General features: G+C 42.3%; 1 protein-coding gene and 1 pseudogene across 1 annotated transcript; both read right to left on the reverse strand.

The window, feature by feature from the left end:
• Positions 1 to 2,574: 2,574 nt before the first annotated feature.
• Positions 2,575 to 6,369, reverse strand: LOC133896757 (receptor-like protein EIX1; annotated as a pseudogene).
• Positions 6,370 to 12,271: 5,902 nt separating this feature from the next.
• On the reverse strand, positions 12,272 to 13,208 carry LOC133896938 (uncharacterized). The gene is made up of 2 exons (XM_062337564.1): positions 12,928 to 13,208; positions 12,272 to 12,858 (listed from the first exon to the last, which is right to left on the reverse strand). The coding sequence occupies exons 1-2, from the start codon at positions 13,206 to 13,208 to the stop codon at positions 12,516 to 12,518; spliced, it is 624 nt and encodes a 207-aa protein (XP_062193548.1). The 3' UTR covers positions 12,272 to 12,515.
• Positions 13,209 to 14,584: the final 1,376 nt, after the last annotated feature.

Here is a 14,584-nt window from a genome sequence, read left to right on the forward strand (position 1 = left end):
GGCAGGCGGGCGGCGGAGATGGAGAGTGGGGCCATCGACAGTTGTTTTTGTGTTGGTGCACCATGTCTAGAGGTAGCGGATGCAGCAGTGCGCGCGCGGAGGTAGGTGGGCGGTGGAGATGGAGATCGGGGCCAGCGACGGGTGTTTGCGCGTGTGAGGGTGGGTGGGAGGGGGGCGCGATAGTTTATTGTGGATTCGGGTTGAGGTGAGATGTTTGACATCAAATGCATTCGCGTCATTATAGTTTAGATCTAACGCGTAACTATAGTGACACATGTGGCTCTCTGTATTCATGATTGTCGTTGATATTTGATAGCACCCATCGTCTACCACCGACCACCCTCCATCAAGCACGTGACCTATGGTGATATTGCCACCATTGGCCAAGATCACAAATCGCAATATTTTTTGGACCATGCGCAAATCGCAATGTGAAATCCCAAAGTTATCAGCATTAGTTGAATCATAGTACGAGAAATTCAATCAAAATTTCTCTTCTGGTTTTTTTTTAGAAGACTTTTACAGTACACCTAAATGAGTGCATACCGTTCATTTTCTTCATCCGGTAGTTTAGATTGGCCCAATAATACTCTATTGCCCACCAGTATCATGGGTATCATTAAAGAGTATCATGGGTATCATAAGAGTAGGATTGGAAAAAAAACCATAATAAACTTGTAAATTATATGTTTAATTAGGGAAGGTCAAAATGTTAGTTTATTCTTCGGATAAGCTTTCACTTATTCTGTTCATTTCATTTATTAGGGTTTTCACCCTCCGTCGGCCGGTCGATGATGGGTGGCGAAGGTCCGAAGTCCGGTCAGTCAATGACGTAATTACCCCTAAGGGTACCAAGATAATTACAATAATGCTTACTAAAATAGACGGTTGGATCACAACAATGATACTCTCCCGCATCTAGTATCATGGTGTTCTGTAAATGTTCTCTTTTTTTTTAAGGTACTGGCTGTGGGCCCTAAGCCTGTGGTGTGCAGGAATCACTATCATTAGGTCTCCCCATGTTTGCATTCCTGTGGCGATAACAAACGAGGAATGCACGTGAACGGTTTGTCTTGTTGTCGTACGAGTACGTAGTTGGGAAGTTCTGCATCATGATGAAAAAATGGCGACGGCGCTGAACCGAGAAGGGTACTCGTCGGAGTGGAGCAAATGGGGTCCGTTGGAGCCGCGGTGAGATCATCGGGTGAGGGCATGAAAGGTGATCAGGCTCCGCGTGAGGCCCGCGCCATGGGGTTGAACCGCTGAAGATGGCTTGGTAGTTGGGTCCGTGCGTCCGTGAGAAGGAGGCAGCTGCGGCGGCAGTCCGTTCAAGATCGGTCGTCCAGCCGCACGCGTCGCCAGCCGGTTGGGCGGAGGTGAAAGGAAGCGGCCGCCACAGACGGCGGCGAGCTGATCCTTGCCAAGTCGTCGGGATGGGGGCGAACCGGTGAAGGCGGGCGTCACGGGGCGGAGGGGGTCAACAAGAGGCCAAGGTGGGGCGCAGGGTGGAGGAAACGGCGGCGGCGGAGGTCAGGGGAGGAGGCCGCCGCGCGGAGCCACGCCCGGCAGGTGAGGTGAGGTGCGGCGCGGAATGGAATCCATGCCCATTTGCTTGCTTGCTTAGCTCTAGATTGTGAGCCTGTGCACCCTACGGCTTGCCTGCAAATGCATATGTTGTTGTCAGGATAAACGGATGATTAATCCTCTTTTGTTCTCAGCAAGCTGAATTTCTTTCACCGCAGATTGCAATTTTCAACTGACTAGCTACAGTAAAAAGATTGATCTTGCACGTTTGGCACATCGCTCACATCAAAGAGAGACGCTGATACCACATTTGGTGTTCAGTTCGCTCAAGAACTTGCACATTCACTGGTGATCCTTGGCGTCTGGTGGATTTGGAAGCACCGAAAGACAGCATGTTCAACTGCGCTGCTCCTGCTGTGCAGTCAGTGTTGCGCGAGGTTAACGTGTTCATGTGGTATCTGTTTAATGGTGTGACCCTAACTAAAGACAACTTAGCTAAAAGGCGATGAGAAGGTAGTGTGAAGTGTTGCTTCTGTAATTTAGACGAGCCTATTCAACACATTTTCTTTGATTGTCAACTTGCTAAATCCGTATGGCGTATGGTTAAGGTAACTTATGTGACCTTCATCCCTTTTAAGTATTTCTAATATATTTAAAAATTGGTTTAATGGGATTGATAATAAACTTAAATGCTAAATTTTGGTTAGAGCAAGTACGCTTTGTTAGGCTATATGGCTAAATAGAAATGATATAGTTTTTTTATAAGACTTCCGTTCACTTTTCTATGTAGGTTATTTTCAGGAATATGTACTAAATCCGCTTCTAGTTTCTATTATAAAAGGAGGAGCATCACCGTATAAAGGTGGCATGCTGCTTGTTAGAGACTATGATATTGGAAATTTTTGCCAAGCACGGTGGTAATTCAGTAGCAAGTTTTGTATTTAAGCTCAATGTCATCTACGTCATACATGTTTTGGTGTTCAAGAATTATTGTTTCTCATTGTTGGGTGACAACTTATGAGTGTTACGTTGTAATAATGAATGGTTATGAGCATCTCAAGATACAGAGGCTAAAATAATTTTGTTTCTTTACTAAAAAAAGAAGGAAGCCAGACAGTGGAGCTTGGCCGGGGCCAGATGGCTGCGATCCTTGTTGCCTTGACCTGTTGCTTTCTCCTTGGTCGTGCGTATCTATTTGTGGTGCGTATGTCTACTTCAGGAAGGATGTGTGGTGAGTGTGTTTTTGGTTTCGGTTTCTGCTGTTGCCGTTGTGTTTTGTGTTGTATTTTTATTCGAACTAATATATTCTCTTTCTTAATAAAATAACACGCAACTCTCCTATATATTCGAAAAAAAAAGAATATGGTACTAAAGAAACATACATATGGAAGTGGGCAGCTCTCCGTGTCTTCACATACAAGTAGATTACAAAGATCACCCAAAGTCTCATACCAGATCTTTTGGTTTTGATGTCTACATGAATTGTACGTCATATAAAGACTGAATTTCTTTTCACTATGCATGGTGGTTTCAAAATTGTTTGACATTAGATAACTGAATTCACAAATCAAATGCCAATACAAACTACTGTTTTCTGTGAACAGAACATGCAAGAATGCAACTTTAGTGTTCATTGGGTTTAAGAAAATGACATGACATCTCAACAAAGAAAATGATATTGATCCTCAGTGTAAACATGAAGGTTTAAAGAGTACAGAAAGGTATAAGCAGAGTTCCAACTTCAAATAGCAACACAGACAGATGCATAGCTATGTCCTTATCCCTCCTTGTTTCTATTCATAGTTGACCAGCCAGTTTGCAGATATTATGTCCATAGATCTATGTATACTATCCTGTAGCTTATCAAAAAAATTGAAGTAGGCCACTCTCCAGGTCTTAAAAAAATAAGAAGATAACAAACACCATCCAAAGTCCCATAACATACCCTACAGCTAGCCCGAGATAAAAATACCCCTTTGGATTTTTTCCGTCGGGGTGATCTTCAGTTGCCTCTGGCCTAGAGCAGTTCCTAGGAAGAGGGGGTCCACAAAGATAGTCGTTGCCTATGTACGTGGATGCTGGATCACTAAGTGTTTGTAGCTGATTTCCTGATGGTATTCTTCCAGAAAGATTATTATATGAAAGGTTTAAGTTGCTCAATGTTGTTATCTCTGATAGACTCCACGGAATCTCACCAGAAAGCTCGTTGAATGACATATCAAGAGATTCCAATGCACGTAGCAGGCCAATCTTCTTTGGAATATCTCCAGTTATATGATTATGGGATATGTTCAAATTTATCAGTCCAACAAGAGATGATATTTCACCTGGAATCTCTCCAACTAAATTGTTGCAGGACAAATCAAGGCCAACCATATATATCACTGCACTGGTGTAATAAAGTTCTTGACCTTTCATTACTATCGGTAGGCTGTCATCATATTTGGTTGAATGTCCATCACCAGCTATCCCTATTGTAGGCCTATAGAGAGAGATCTCCAAGGGGTTTTCAGAGTTTACTCTGCTATACTGAGCCATTGCTTTTAAGTTGACCAAAGCACGAGGTATAGTACCTGATATTCTATTATATGCAAGGTCCAAGAATTGGAGGTTTTCAAGTTCTGTGAGCTGAAGTGGAATAGAACCAGAGAACATATTATACCGCAACAGGAGATACGACAAATCTGGCAATTTCTCTGCAATCCATGTTGGTAATTCTCCAGCAAATGTGTTGTGGGCAAGATCAAGAAGAGTCAACTGTGGGCTGTGTCGCAAGAGTTCAGGAAAATTGCCTGACAGGTTGTTGTCGTACAATATCAGAGCTGACAATAGTGTGAGTGCAGGCTCAACAGTTGTGTTCAACTTTTGTTTAACATCAGTGCCTTTTGAACACACGGGAAGTTGTCCTACTAGAAGGTTTTCTGAAATATCCAACACTTGCAAATATTGCAGTTGACAGATGTATGTTGGAATGGTTCCGTTGATGAAATTTGCAGACAATACCAGTTCTGTAAGCATTGGAGCTCCAAATCTTCGGGGAAGTGGTCCTGATAAAGAGTTCTTGGAGATATCCAATGTTAACAAACTTTCTGGTAACTGTGGCAGCAAACCTGTTAAGCTATTTGAGCTGAGGTCAAGCGTCTGCACTAAAGACATAAGTTCCAACGTTGCTGGCAATCTGCCTTTTATTTGATTACTAGAGATGTTCAAATAATCAACTTGTGAAAATACACCCCAAAACCAATCAGGGAGATGATCAACTATGCCTGCATCTGAAATGTCGATACAAATGGCATTAATATGCCCTTTAAGCCACAGTGGAAAATGAGGTCCTATTTTGCAACGTGCAAAATAAGCGAAGTTCAGACTAAACGGAGGGGACCAATTTGAGCTGATTGTAATGTCTAGAGAGTTGTAAGATAGGTCCAGATAAGTCATGTTCACTAAACTTGCAAGATGTTCTTCTGATATAGAACCGTTGAACTGGTTGTTGCCTAGAATCAATGTGCTGAGATTAGTCAGCTTACCAATTTCTAGAGGTATTGGTCCTACAAGCCTGTTAGAAGAGAGTTGAAGAAAAGTTAAATCGCTCCATTGACTGATCCAGTTTGGAATCCGGCCAGTGAGGTTGGTAGCAGACAGATCTAAAAATCGCAATTTGCTCTTTGTGCACGGAGGTAATCCGCCCATGAATTCTGACATATCCTGGTTGATATGATTTGATGATAACTCTAGAAAATGCAGGTTGCATAAGCTTTTCAATGGTTCAGATTTTACATCTGAGAGGTAATTGCCTCCTAGAGAAAGCACCTCAAGAGAGGTCATGTTCCCAATTGCAACCGGAAATGGGCCAGTAATTTGATTCTCTGTAATTTGGAGTTCCTTCATTGTGTGAACATCCCAAAACCAATAGGCTGGATTCAGTGTGTCAACTCTATTGAACGATAGATCAAGTGTTTCAATTGAACTTAGGTTTGAATGAACTACAGGCTCAAGTGGTAAACTAAGCCCACATTCACTGAGGCTAAGGACCTTCAGAGAAGGAAGAAGGGTCACCACCCGAACCCAATCACTGATAGTACTGAGGTTCACTCCACTCATGTCGAGATTTCTTAGCGATCCGAGATGTGATAACCATGATATATCATCAGAATGCATAACATTGTTGTAGAAAATGGATGTATCAAGGTTAAGATATGTTATTTGAGAGAGGTTACCAAGTTGAGGAGGCACTCTACCATCGAAATTCATGCAAGCGAGGTTGAGACGCGTCAAACTCTTGAGTGCGCCCATGAATCTTGGTATCGGCACACCTACTCCCCCAAGATAGTTTCCACTGAGATCTAGATGCTTCAAGTGCTGTAAAGCGATGAAAGAAGAACTTATCTTCCCATGCAATCCCTTTGGATCTTCACCAGGAAAGCACCAAACAGAAAACCCATCTAAGAAGATGGTGTTGTTGAGATCGAGCTTGACGACATGGCCCGTGATGTTGCTGCACTGAACTCCGTTCCATTGGCAGCAGTCTTGGCCTTTCCACGAGCCAAGGCGGTTCACTGGGTCGCTTGTGACGCCTGCTTTGAAGGAGAGCAGCGCAGCCCTCTCGGCTTCGATGCACCCACTGTTGGATTGTCTCTGTGCATAGGCTTTAATGGTGGTGGTGGTGATGATGGTTAGGATGAATGAGAGGCAAAAGAATGCAGGTGCAGCCATGGAGGACATTTGGTGTTGTAGCTTTTGCTTGCTCTGCTGTTGCTTAATGTTTCTCAACCAAGCAATTAACAACGAACCTTATAGCAAGGCACTGCGGACCAGTCAACTTTGGAGTCTAAACCCATGATTTGTTTGCCTTTCCTGGATTAGGGTGGTTGATGACTTGATTTGCCATAGGACACGCGTAGTTCAGAATAAATAAAACCCACAGTTTGCGCACGTGCCAGGGAAAGAAAAATCCAGCATCATTGACCTTGACCTCTTAGTCTATTTATAGTTAGGTTGTGTCTAAATCAGATAACAAGGGTAAAAAAATCAATAAAAGTGTTTTTTATAGTTTGAAAATACCTTCATTAAACACAGCATTTGTACCGTAGCATAGGCACCTATTGCAGTTTCAGCTTTCAGAGAAACAGTTTTGCTCCGAATATGTACTACAGGAAATTGTTTTCATGATTTTCCTAGGTTTACGTCCTAACAGAAAATAAAGTTCATAATCATTAACCAGGTGCAGATCATGTTCCTAAGTCCTAACACAATAACACGAACACCCATAATTTTCAGATTTTTTTAATATTACCTTTTTATACGGCAAAAATATTGCACAAATTCAAAAAAATACAAAAATAACACACTGTTGCACATTCGTTGTGCAAAATCTTGTTTTCGCACTTCCAATAAGCGAAAACTAGATTTTTCGTTTATTGAAATATATAAAATATTTTTATTTTTGAAAGTGCAAAAATAAAGTTTTCGTAGTTCCAATATGCAAAACAGAATTTTTCACAGATTGGTTGTGCGAAAATATTTTTGCACAAAAACAGAAAAATTTAATTTTTTGCTGATTGGTGAGGCGAAAATATGTATTTTGTGATTTTTTTCTTAGTACCAAAAATATGAAAATTAGTTTAAATTTTTTTATACATGGTTTGGCAAAAAAATGTTTGTTATGCAAATAATTATCCAAACGACACCAAAGAGTGGTTCATTTTTTCCTTAATTTTGATTCGATGTAATTTTGTCGATATTTCTTTATTTAGTTGATGTAAAATTGTGTGAGTAATTTTTGTAGTGAAGTAATGTTGGGATGATACAAAATCTAATTTTTTGAACAATAATAGTTGTGAAGCAAAATTATTATATAACCTGGTACGAAGGTTACATACGCTGATAAACAGTACATACGTGATATAGCAATAGGGTCACACACTGTCACTATAGCCACTGTCGACCATGGAGCTTGGCTACCTCGGTTTGTGCCATGTTCTGCTCTCTCTTGTTGGGCTCTAAGCTGTGTTATCCCATGATGTTGCCCTCATTTTAGCACTGAAATGCTATGAAATGTATGCTAGCTACATAGATGATGCTCTGTGATGCTAGTTTGTGTTTTGTGATACTTTATTAGGATAGATGATGCTCTAAAATGCTATGACAATGCAAGGATCTAGCTGGTACATATTTAACTAGATGAACAACCTAGCTGAGAGCAAGTTTGATGCCTATATATGCTTTACTGTGATGATCTTGAGTAAAATCTGAGCAGAAACATATCTAGATGCTATACACTTGTTAAAACTGACATGCATCTAGTTGTTGTCCTTATGATGTGACCCTTTCTTGCTATATGATGATGCTCTCCGATTTTATTTGCTTTTAGTGTGAGATGAGCTGAGATAAGCTTGCTTTCCTCTGGATCATCCAACTCCTATCCATGCTAGTATGAACAAGCAGCACCGTCTTGATCTATGGTTAAAACCTGCTCATGCTAGTTGCTTGTTCATTCACTCTCTTATGTAAAGAACACCTACTATGATCTAGAACACACCTTGTTCTTATGGTGATGATGCTAGATGATGATATTTGATGCTTCTGATGACTCCTTCAAACTCCCCCAACTTGCTCTCCTTCATGGCGCTACCTTAGGGTTAGCCATTAACTTGAGCAATGAAGAAGAATGAAAGAAGAAAAAAAGCTCACCTCGGCTTAAGTCTTGCCTAATGGCATTACCCTTGCCGGTGGCTATCATCTCCTATTTATAGATGGAAATGCTTATGTTTTCCTATTGTATGAATATGTATTTCCTATTTTTGCATGGCTTCACATCTCTAAGCAATGTGACACCTAAGCAAGCTAGGTGTCATGGTGCATAAGTAGGGATGGCAATGGGTTGGATCATGTCCAAGTGGAACAAAACCATGTTTGACCCGAAACCCGCCAGGCTCAGTCTGACCCAAACCTGAAATGTCAAACAGACGAAAATTGGCACTCGAACCCACACTCAGGTGCCTGTTGGGTTTTTTCAGATGTAGGCTGTAGCATTCTAACAGACTAATGAATATGGTCAGAAGTCTCAACAGAGTAACAGACTTAGGAAAAATTCTACACAAATGGTCAATAATTTGCATAGAAGAATTCTAAATCAGTTCATTCCAGATTAAGCGCGATCAAAGCAAATCAAGATGCACAAAATTACTCCACTTTGAACACAGTCAAAGCAAACATAGGTACTATCAAACTGAAATCCAGGTTAGCAAACAACATTCTACTGCGCTTGCATCCATGTCTACCTAATCTAGGCCAACTATCGAGATCCACAAATGCAATTGTTAGCTGCACAAGCACCTAATCTAGGCCATCTATCACCAGCCACCCTTTACAGTCGATACTCAACTCAAGAGTCAAGACTGCACAAGCAAAAGTTGTCACTGCTTCACTACTTGCAGCCCCCATAAACCACAAGGTTTCAGGGTTGTACTCTTGAGGAAGAGAGTGCTTAACAGGGAGGACCGGAGCCGGAGGAGGAAGAATACTAGAAGATGGAGTGCGAGAGGAGGGGGCGGCTAGACTACCGGAGGATGAGGGGGAGGCACAGACGGGGAGTCAGGGAGGCTGGACTGCCGGATGCCATAGGAGGTGGCGCGGACGGCAAGGCCGGAAGGGGTAGCGCGGACAAGGAGGCCGGAGGGGGCGGGTGGAGGCATGGACGAGGCTAGAGGCCGGAGGGAGAGGGCGTGCAGTTCGGAGCCACGGTCGGCGAGGCCGGAGGAGCCGGATCTACGGACGGCGAGGTGCGTCACGCGTGGAGTTAGCCAATTAGGTTTAGGTTTCCTACTGCTGGGTGGGTGGTGGGCTGGTGGTGTGAGAATGGGTTGGGCCTTTGTGTGCTGGAATGGGTTAGGCCTATGCGTGAGAATGGATTTCGGTGACTTGTGGGCACCCGAAGGTGAAACTAAAAATCCAAGTCCGACCCGATCCATCTTGGGTACTTGACCTGACAAACTCGTGGGCAGCAAATAAAATCTGAACTGAAACCTGTCAGATGTAGAACCCGTAGGTATCCAAACCCATAGGTTCAATTGCTATCGATTTAGGTGACAATTGATGATTTGGTGTATTGACACCTAATCGATTGGGTGGCAATTGAGGGTATTTTGGTCATTTAAACTATATGGCATTCTTGCAATTTGGTGGAATTTGGATGCTATTTATGATGGTGGAAATATGGTTGAATTTTCTTTGTATTGGAAATGTGGCATAATTTCATTTTGACCCTTCTCTTGGACGGTTTGCTATTTTGTGGAACTTGAGGAGCCTTTATGCAAAGTTTCATGGCTTGGAAAAGTCAAGGATCTATTATATGGAATTTTTGAAATATTTTTCTAAAATGCACTACATGAGAAAATATCATAAGTGATAGATCACGCACCTATCACCCCGAACGCGTCACTGATGATTAGTCATAAGTGACGGGTCACATGTCATAACTGTTACCCGTCACTTATTACTAATAAAAGCTTTTCATATTTTTCGGACACAAAAAAAGTAAAAAAAAATAAATTATATACCCCGACGCAGGGGTCATCACCACTCGTCATGTATCACATGCTATTTTTCACACTATTTTTAAACTCTACATTCTATAGGAATCGAACTCGTGACCTCTGCTCATGTGTGTTGCCCCTTACCACCACACCATCGCGTGCATTCTGAAGGAAGATGGATGTTTATCCTTTTAACATTTTTTGCCAAAGGTCATAAGTGATGAGTCACGGTTATGACCTGTCACTTATGATAACATTTTTGTTGAATTGTAATTTGATAGGTGACTCGGAGTGATTTTTGGTAAAATAGGCATAACTTTTGCATACGAACTCCGATTTTGATATTTTTTAACTCTATAGACATCTACCGAAAAAGTAAAAGTTATATCTGTTTCTCCCCTACTTCAGGTCTGGTGAATTTTACGAGGCTAAAAAATAGCCTCGAAGATTGAGTTCTCAACACTTTTAGAATGAGCGTTTGTGTCCATAATCGCCGCCTCTTATATCAAACTTGAGCAAAAATATACAATGTTTCATATTCTAGTGTTACTGAGGTGAGAAAAAATAAGAGAAAAAAAATATAACATCATGCTATGTACATATTTACTATATAAGAAAAAAATTAAGTTGTGATAGGAAACTGGTTGACTAATACATCTAATGATTGATTAATTAAAATTCCTCTAACTGCTTTGTTTCATCAAACTAGTCATTAGTGATGGTCACAACTTACCACGTCACTGATGACTCTCTACACTGACCCGTCACTGATGAGTTTGTTATTAATAACGAGTCATAACTTAACCCTTCACTTATAACTGGTTAAGGATAACTCGTCACTTATGACTAGCCAAGGATGACTCGTCACTTATGACTGGTAATAAATGATAGATCATAACTTGATTTGTCACATATGACTGGTAATAAGTAACGGGTTACAACTACGACCCATCACTATTATCATAAGTGATGGATCATATTACGACCCATCATTAATTTCGTATCTCGTTTGTCTATTTTTCACGTAGTGATACCATGCATAATATTTGTGAGATAATTAATAGTCACAATTAACCGTGCATAAGGGATTTAGGAAAATAAATGGGTTTTAAGGTTTGTCATGCTTAGCCTATTACAGTAAAATACTCTCTACGCATAAGCAGACATTCCCAAAAGAATATCCCTTCTCCTTGTATTGATGTATTTTACAATAGCCGTGAGTATGTGATGAGCACGAGACAAGGGTAAGATAAGTTAAGGTTGCAATCTAAGACCTGCGACGAGCTCACGATTATCGTTTAGCGTGAAACTAGCCATATATAGATAGATATAGGCTATTACTAGCGTCACGACATATCCAATATGCTCACAGCACCGCTTGAACATCCTGTTCAACGCTAAGAGATAGCTAAAACCTGGGTATTATATTTTCTATGGTCTACAATTCTACATTCGATCACTTCTCTATCTCCACACATGTATTCAGAAGAAAGCAGTGATTCATAAATTTATTCAGTAACCGAGTCACAAGCACGACATCAAAAGAATTTTGGTGCTGCTCGAATCAAACATAACTAAGTTACTACTGTAGAAATATTTCCTCTTTGTACTTGGCGGCTCCAGGATGACCTGATTCTAAGTTGGGCCGGCACGCCTTATAAAAATCGAGACTCACAAGGCCCGAGTCCCTTATCACTTTCTACTTATTTTCAGTTTTTTTTTCTTTGGTCTTTGTTGTAAGCTTCACCGAACGTTCTCATATGTACGTTTATCCATCGTGCTTGCTTATGCTCCTGAGGGTAGTTTTCTGAAAAATAAGAGTTCATGAGATAGTTAAAGTGGTTTTGTTTTTTTATATAAAAAAGAAGGGATAATTTCAAAGTGGGCAAATCGATTCCTTTGTAGCGTAAATGACAGGTCATTCTTTAGTCTTAAAAGAATGGGGGCAATTGCATCGCTTCCTCTGTTTTGAAGTGCAATTGTGATTTTATTCTTTTTTTTTCAACTTTGCGATTTTGTTCCTGTCTTTTCAAATTGGAACTTGCACTTGTCCCAGGTGTAAAATGACATATATGCCCTTGCACCATTGCCCATACTTTTCTTAGTACTATGTGATTTTGTCCATGTTTTAACATAAGCATTTTGACAGATTTCGAAAGAATTTTGACACCGAAATGTGATCAAATTTGCATATATTTTAAATCTGACCGAATTTTGACTGATCATGATTTCTATCAATCGATGACATGAATATTACAAGATGCCAGCTGGTGTCAATTTGCAATGGCCAGTTCATAAACATAGGGCAATTGCAGTGTTCAACCAGGGGTAATGCCATACTCCTCGCTCATCGAGTTGAAGTAGTTCCTTCCTTGTTCAACCATCCCAGTATGACTACACGCAAAAAGAACATCAATGAAACTGATGTAGTCTGGCCTGACCCTTTCCCTGATCATCTCATTGAACAAATCGATAGCTCGCGTACAGGTCCACGAGTGAAGATTCGACAACAACCTCTCTACAGCCTCTCATCCCGTCCGGGGCACGCAGTTCTTCGAACGCCTTCCGCGCGTCACCGGGTGCAGCCGCGTGGCCGTACATGTCTACGAGCGCGCTCAGCACAACGCCGTCGTCGCCATACCCGCGGACGACGACGCTCCCATGGATGCAGGTGCCTGCGCAGCGGTCGTGGAGCACGGCGGAGGCCTTGGCAGCGGCGAAGAGCACGTGGGCGTTGGGGGAGACGCCGTCTGTGCCGGCGACCATGGACTTCAGGGAGAGGAATGCGCGCCAGGGTGGCCTGCCGGAGAAACGCCGTGAGGATGGAGGAGTGCGCGATGACGGCCCCAGGCCGCGCCGCCCTTCTCACCTTAGATGTGCCTCCGCCCCTCCCTGCTCGTCCATTGCCGGCCTACTCACGCCCGCACTACCCAGGCCAAGCCGAGCTCGCCCGCCCGTCCGCCGCGCCGCCCAGGCCAGGCCGAGCTCGCCCGCCCACGCGCCGCGCCGCCCGTCGCCCGCCCGATCGCCGCTTGCCCATCGCCCGCCCGCGCGCTGCGCCGCCCGCCCGAGCGCCGAGCTCGCCCGACTACCATGGGAGAGGGACGAGTGAGAGAGGGAGAAGGGAGCGAGGGAGGGCACTGCAGTCATTTAGCCATTTTTCAACGATTTTCTTCTTTTTTTTAATTCTTTTAATCGGATTGCCTCTAGCAGGGTTGAAACTAGAAACAAACTCTCAAAGAGGAGCAAATTCACAAAGTCTAAAAATTAAAGGTAAAATTACAATTACACTCTAAAATAAAGATAAAAACACAATTGCCCCTAAAACAATAGTCGTTCTACTAATCTCATTGAGCTTAACTGAACCGAGAGTTTTTACTGAACACACTTCAGGCCCATTCTTTGGTCTGAAAAATATGAACTGTTAGTCGTAGGTACGTGCAGCAGACACAGTAGCAAATGATTACACGTACTAGTCTACGAGCAAGTCTACAAATGTGCAATGGCTTGGCTTGTCGAAACAGTGGCTGCAGCTTTCGTAGTAGCTGGAACAACTACTGTAAAGTGACGGCATGCTGGTTCCCAGGAGCATCAAAACAGTTCGAAAATGATGGGAAAACGTTAAAACCGTTTCCATTTCTATATATTTTTTTCTTGAAAATGGAATCAGAAGCGATACTACCGAAAATGAATATGATATCGATTGTATCATAAAATCGAAAATGGTATTAACAGACCGATAATATGTCGATATTGACAAGGAATCAATAATTCTGAACAAAAACACTAAAATATAGCTCACAAGTTACACGCCTCATACGACAAGTTCAATGAAATTATACATAATATGAAATATGAGCATTATTGGGGGAATGGTACCACGCTGGTTCTCCAACTCCCCACACCCCTTCGCTTCGGCTAGCCTTGAGGATGAATTATGCTAACATAATAAAGAATTGGCTCTGGAAGTTCTTGCAGGGATGGGATCGAAGGGGAAGGCCAACGCCAAGTACCGAAGTCAGAGATCTTGGAGGGCACGCTGAAGGCTCCAAAGGGTCCCAAAGAGATACTATGCGGAGGACGAAAGCCCAAAGGCCAAAAGCACCCTTCGAAAGCCACGATCGAAGGACAGAGCAAAAGGCCAACCATGTTGAAGTAAAGGACCCGAAGGAGAACCCGAAGGTGATTAAACATCAGCCGAAGCGAGGCCTGAAGGTGGTTCGCCATTGGCCCAAAGAGTTGTCCGTTGCATGCGGTAGTAGACACGTGGCATGTCCTATTTGATGTAATGATGTATTAGTATATTGGCTGTATACCCTTGAAATATTCTAAGAACATGGGTAGTAATATAATGATAATTGGGGTGGTTGAGGTATGACTATAAATACCCCTAACGATAAGTACTATAGAACTGCCATATCCAGACACCCTATGATTTTCCATTATTTTCAAGGCGTATCTTTATCTCAGGGAAGGGAATCCTTGGATGTATGAAAATTAAACTACTCGCAGGTACCCAGGATATC

Source organism: Phragmites australis, chromosome 17, assembly GCF_958298935.1.
Source record: "Phragmites australis chromosome 17, lpPhrAust1.1, whole genome shotgun sequence".
Classification (NCBI taxonomy): Eukaryota; Viridiplantae; Streptophyta; class Magnoliopsida; order Poales; family Poaceae; genus Phragmites; species Phragmites australis.

Coding starts and splice junctions, on each gene's coding strand:
- LOC133896938 (XM_062337564.1), bottom strand. CDS start 13,208: ATGACTGCAGTGCCCTCCCTCGCTCCCTTCTCCCTCTCTCACTCGTCC. Junction 12,859..12,927: donor GGGGCGGAGGCACATCTAAG/GTGAGAAGGGCG, acceptor TTTCTCCGGCAG/GCCACCCTGGCGCGCATTCC.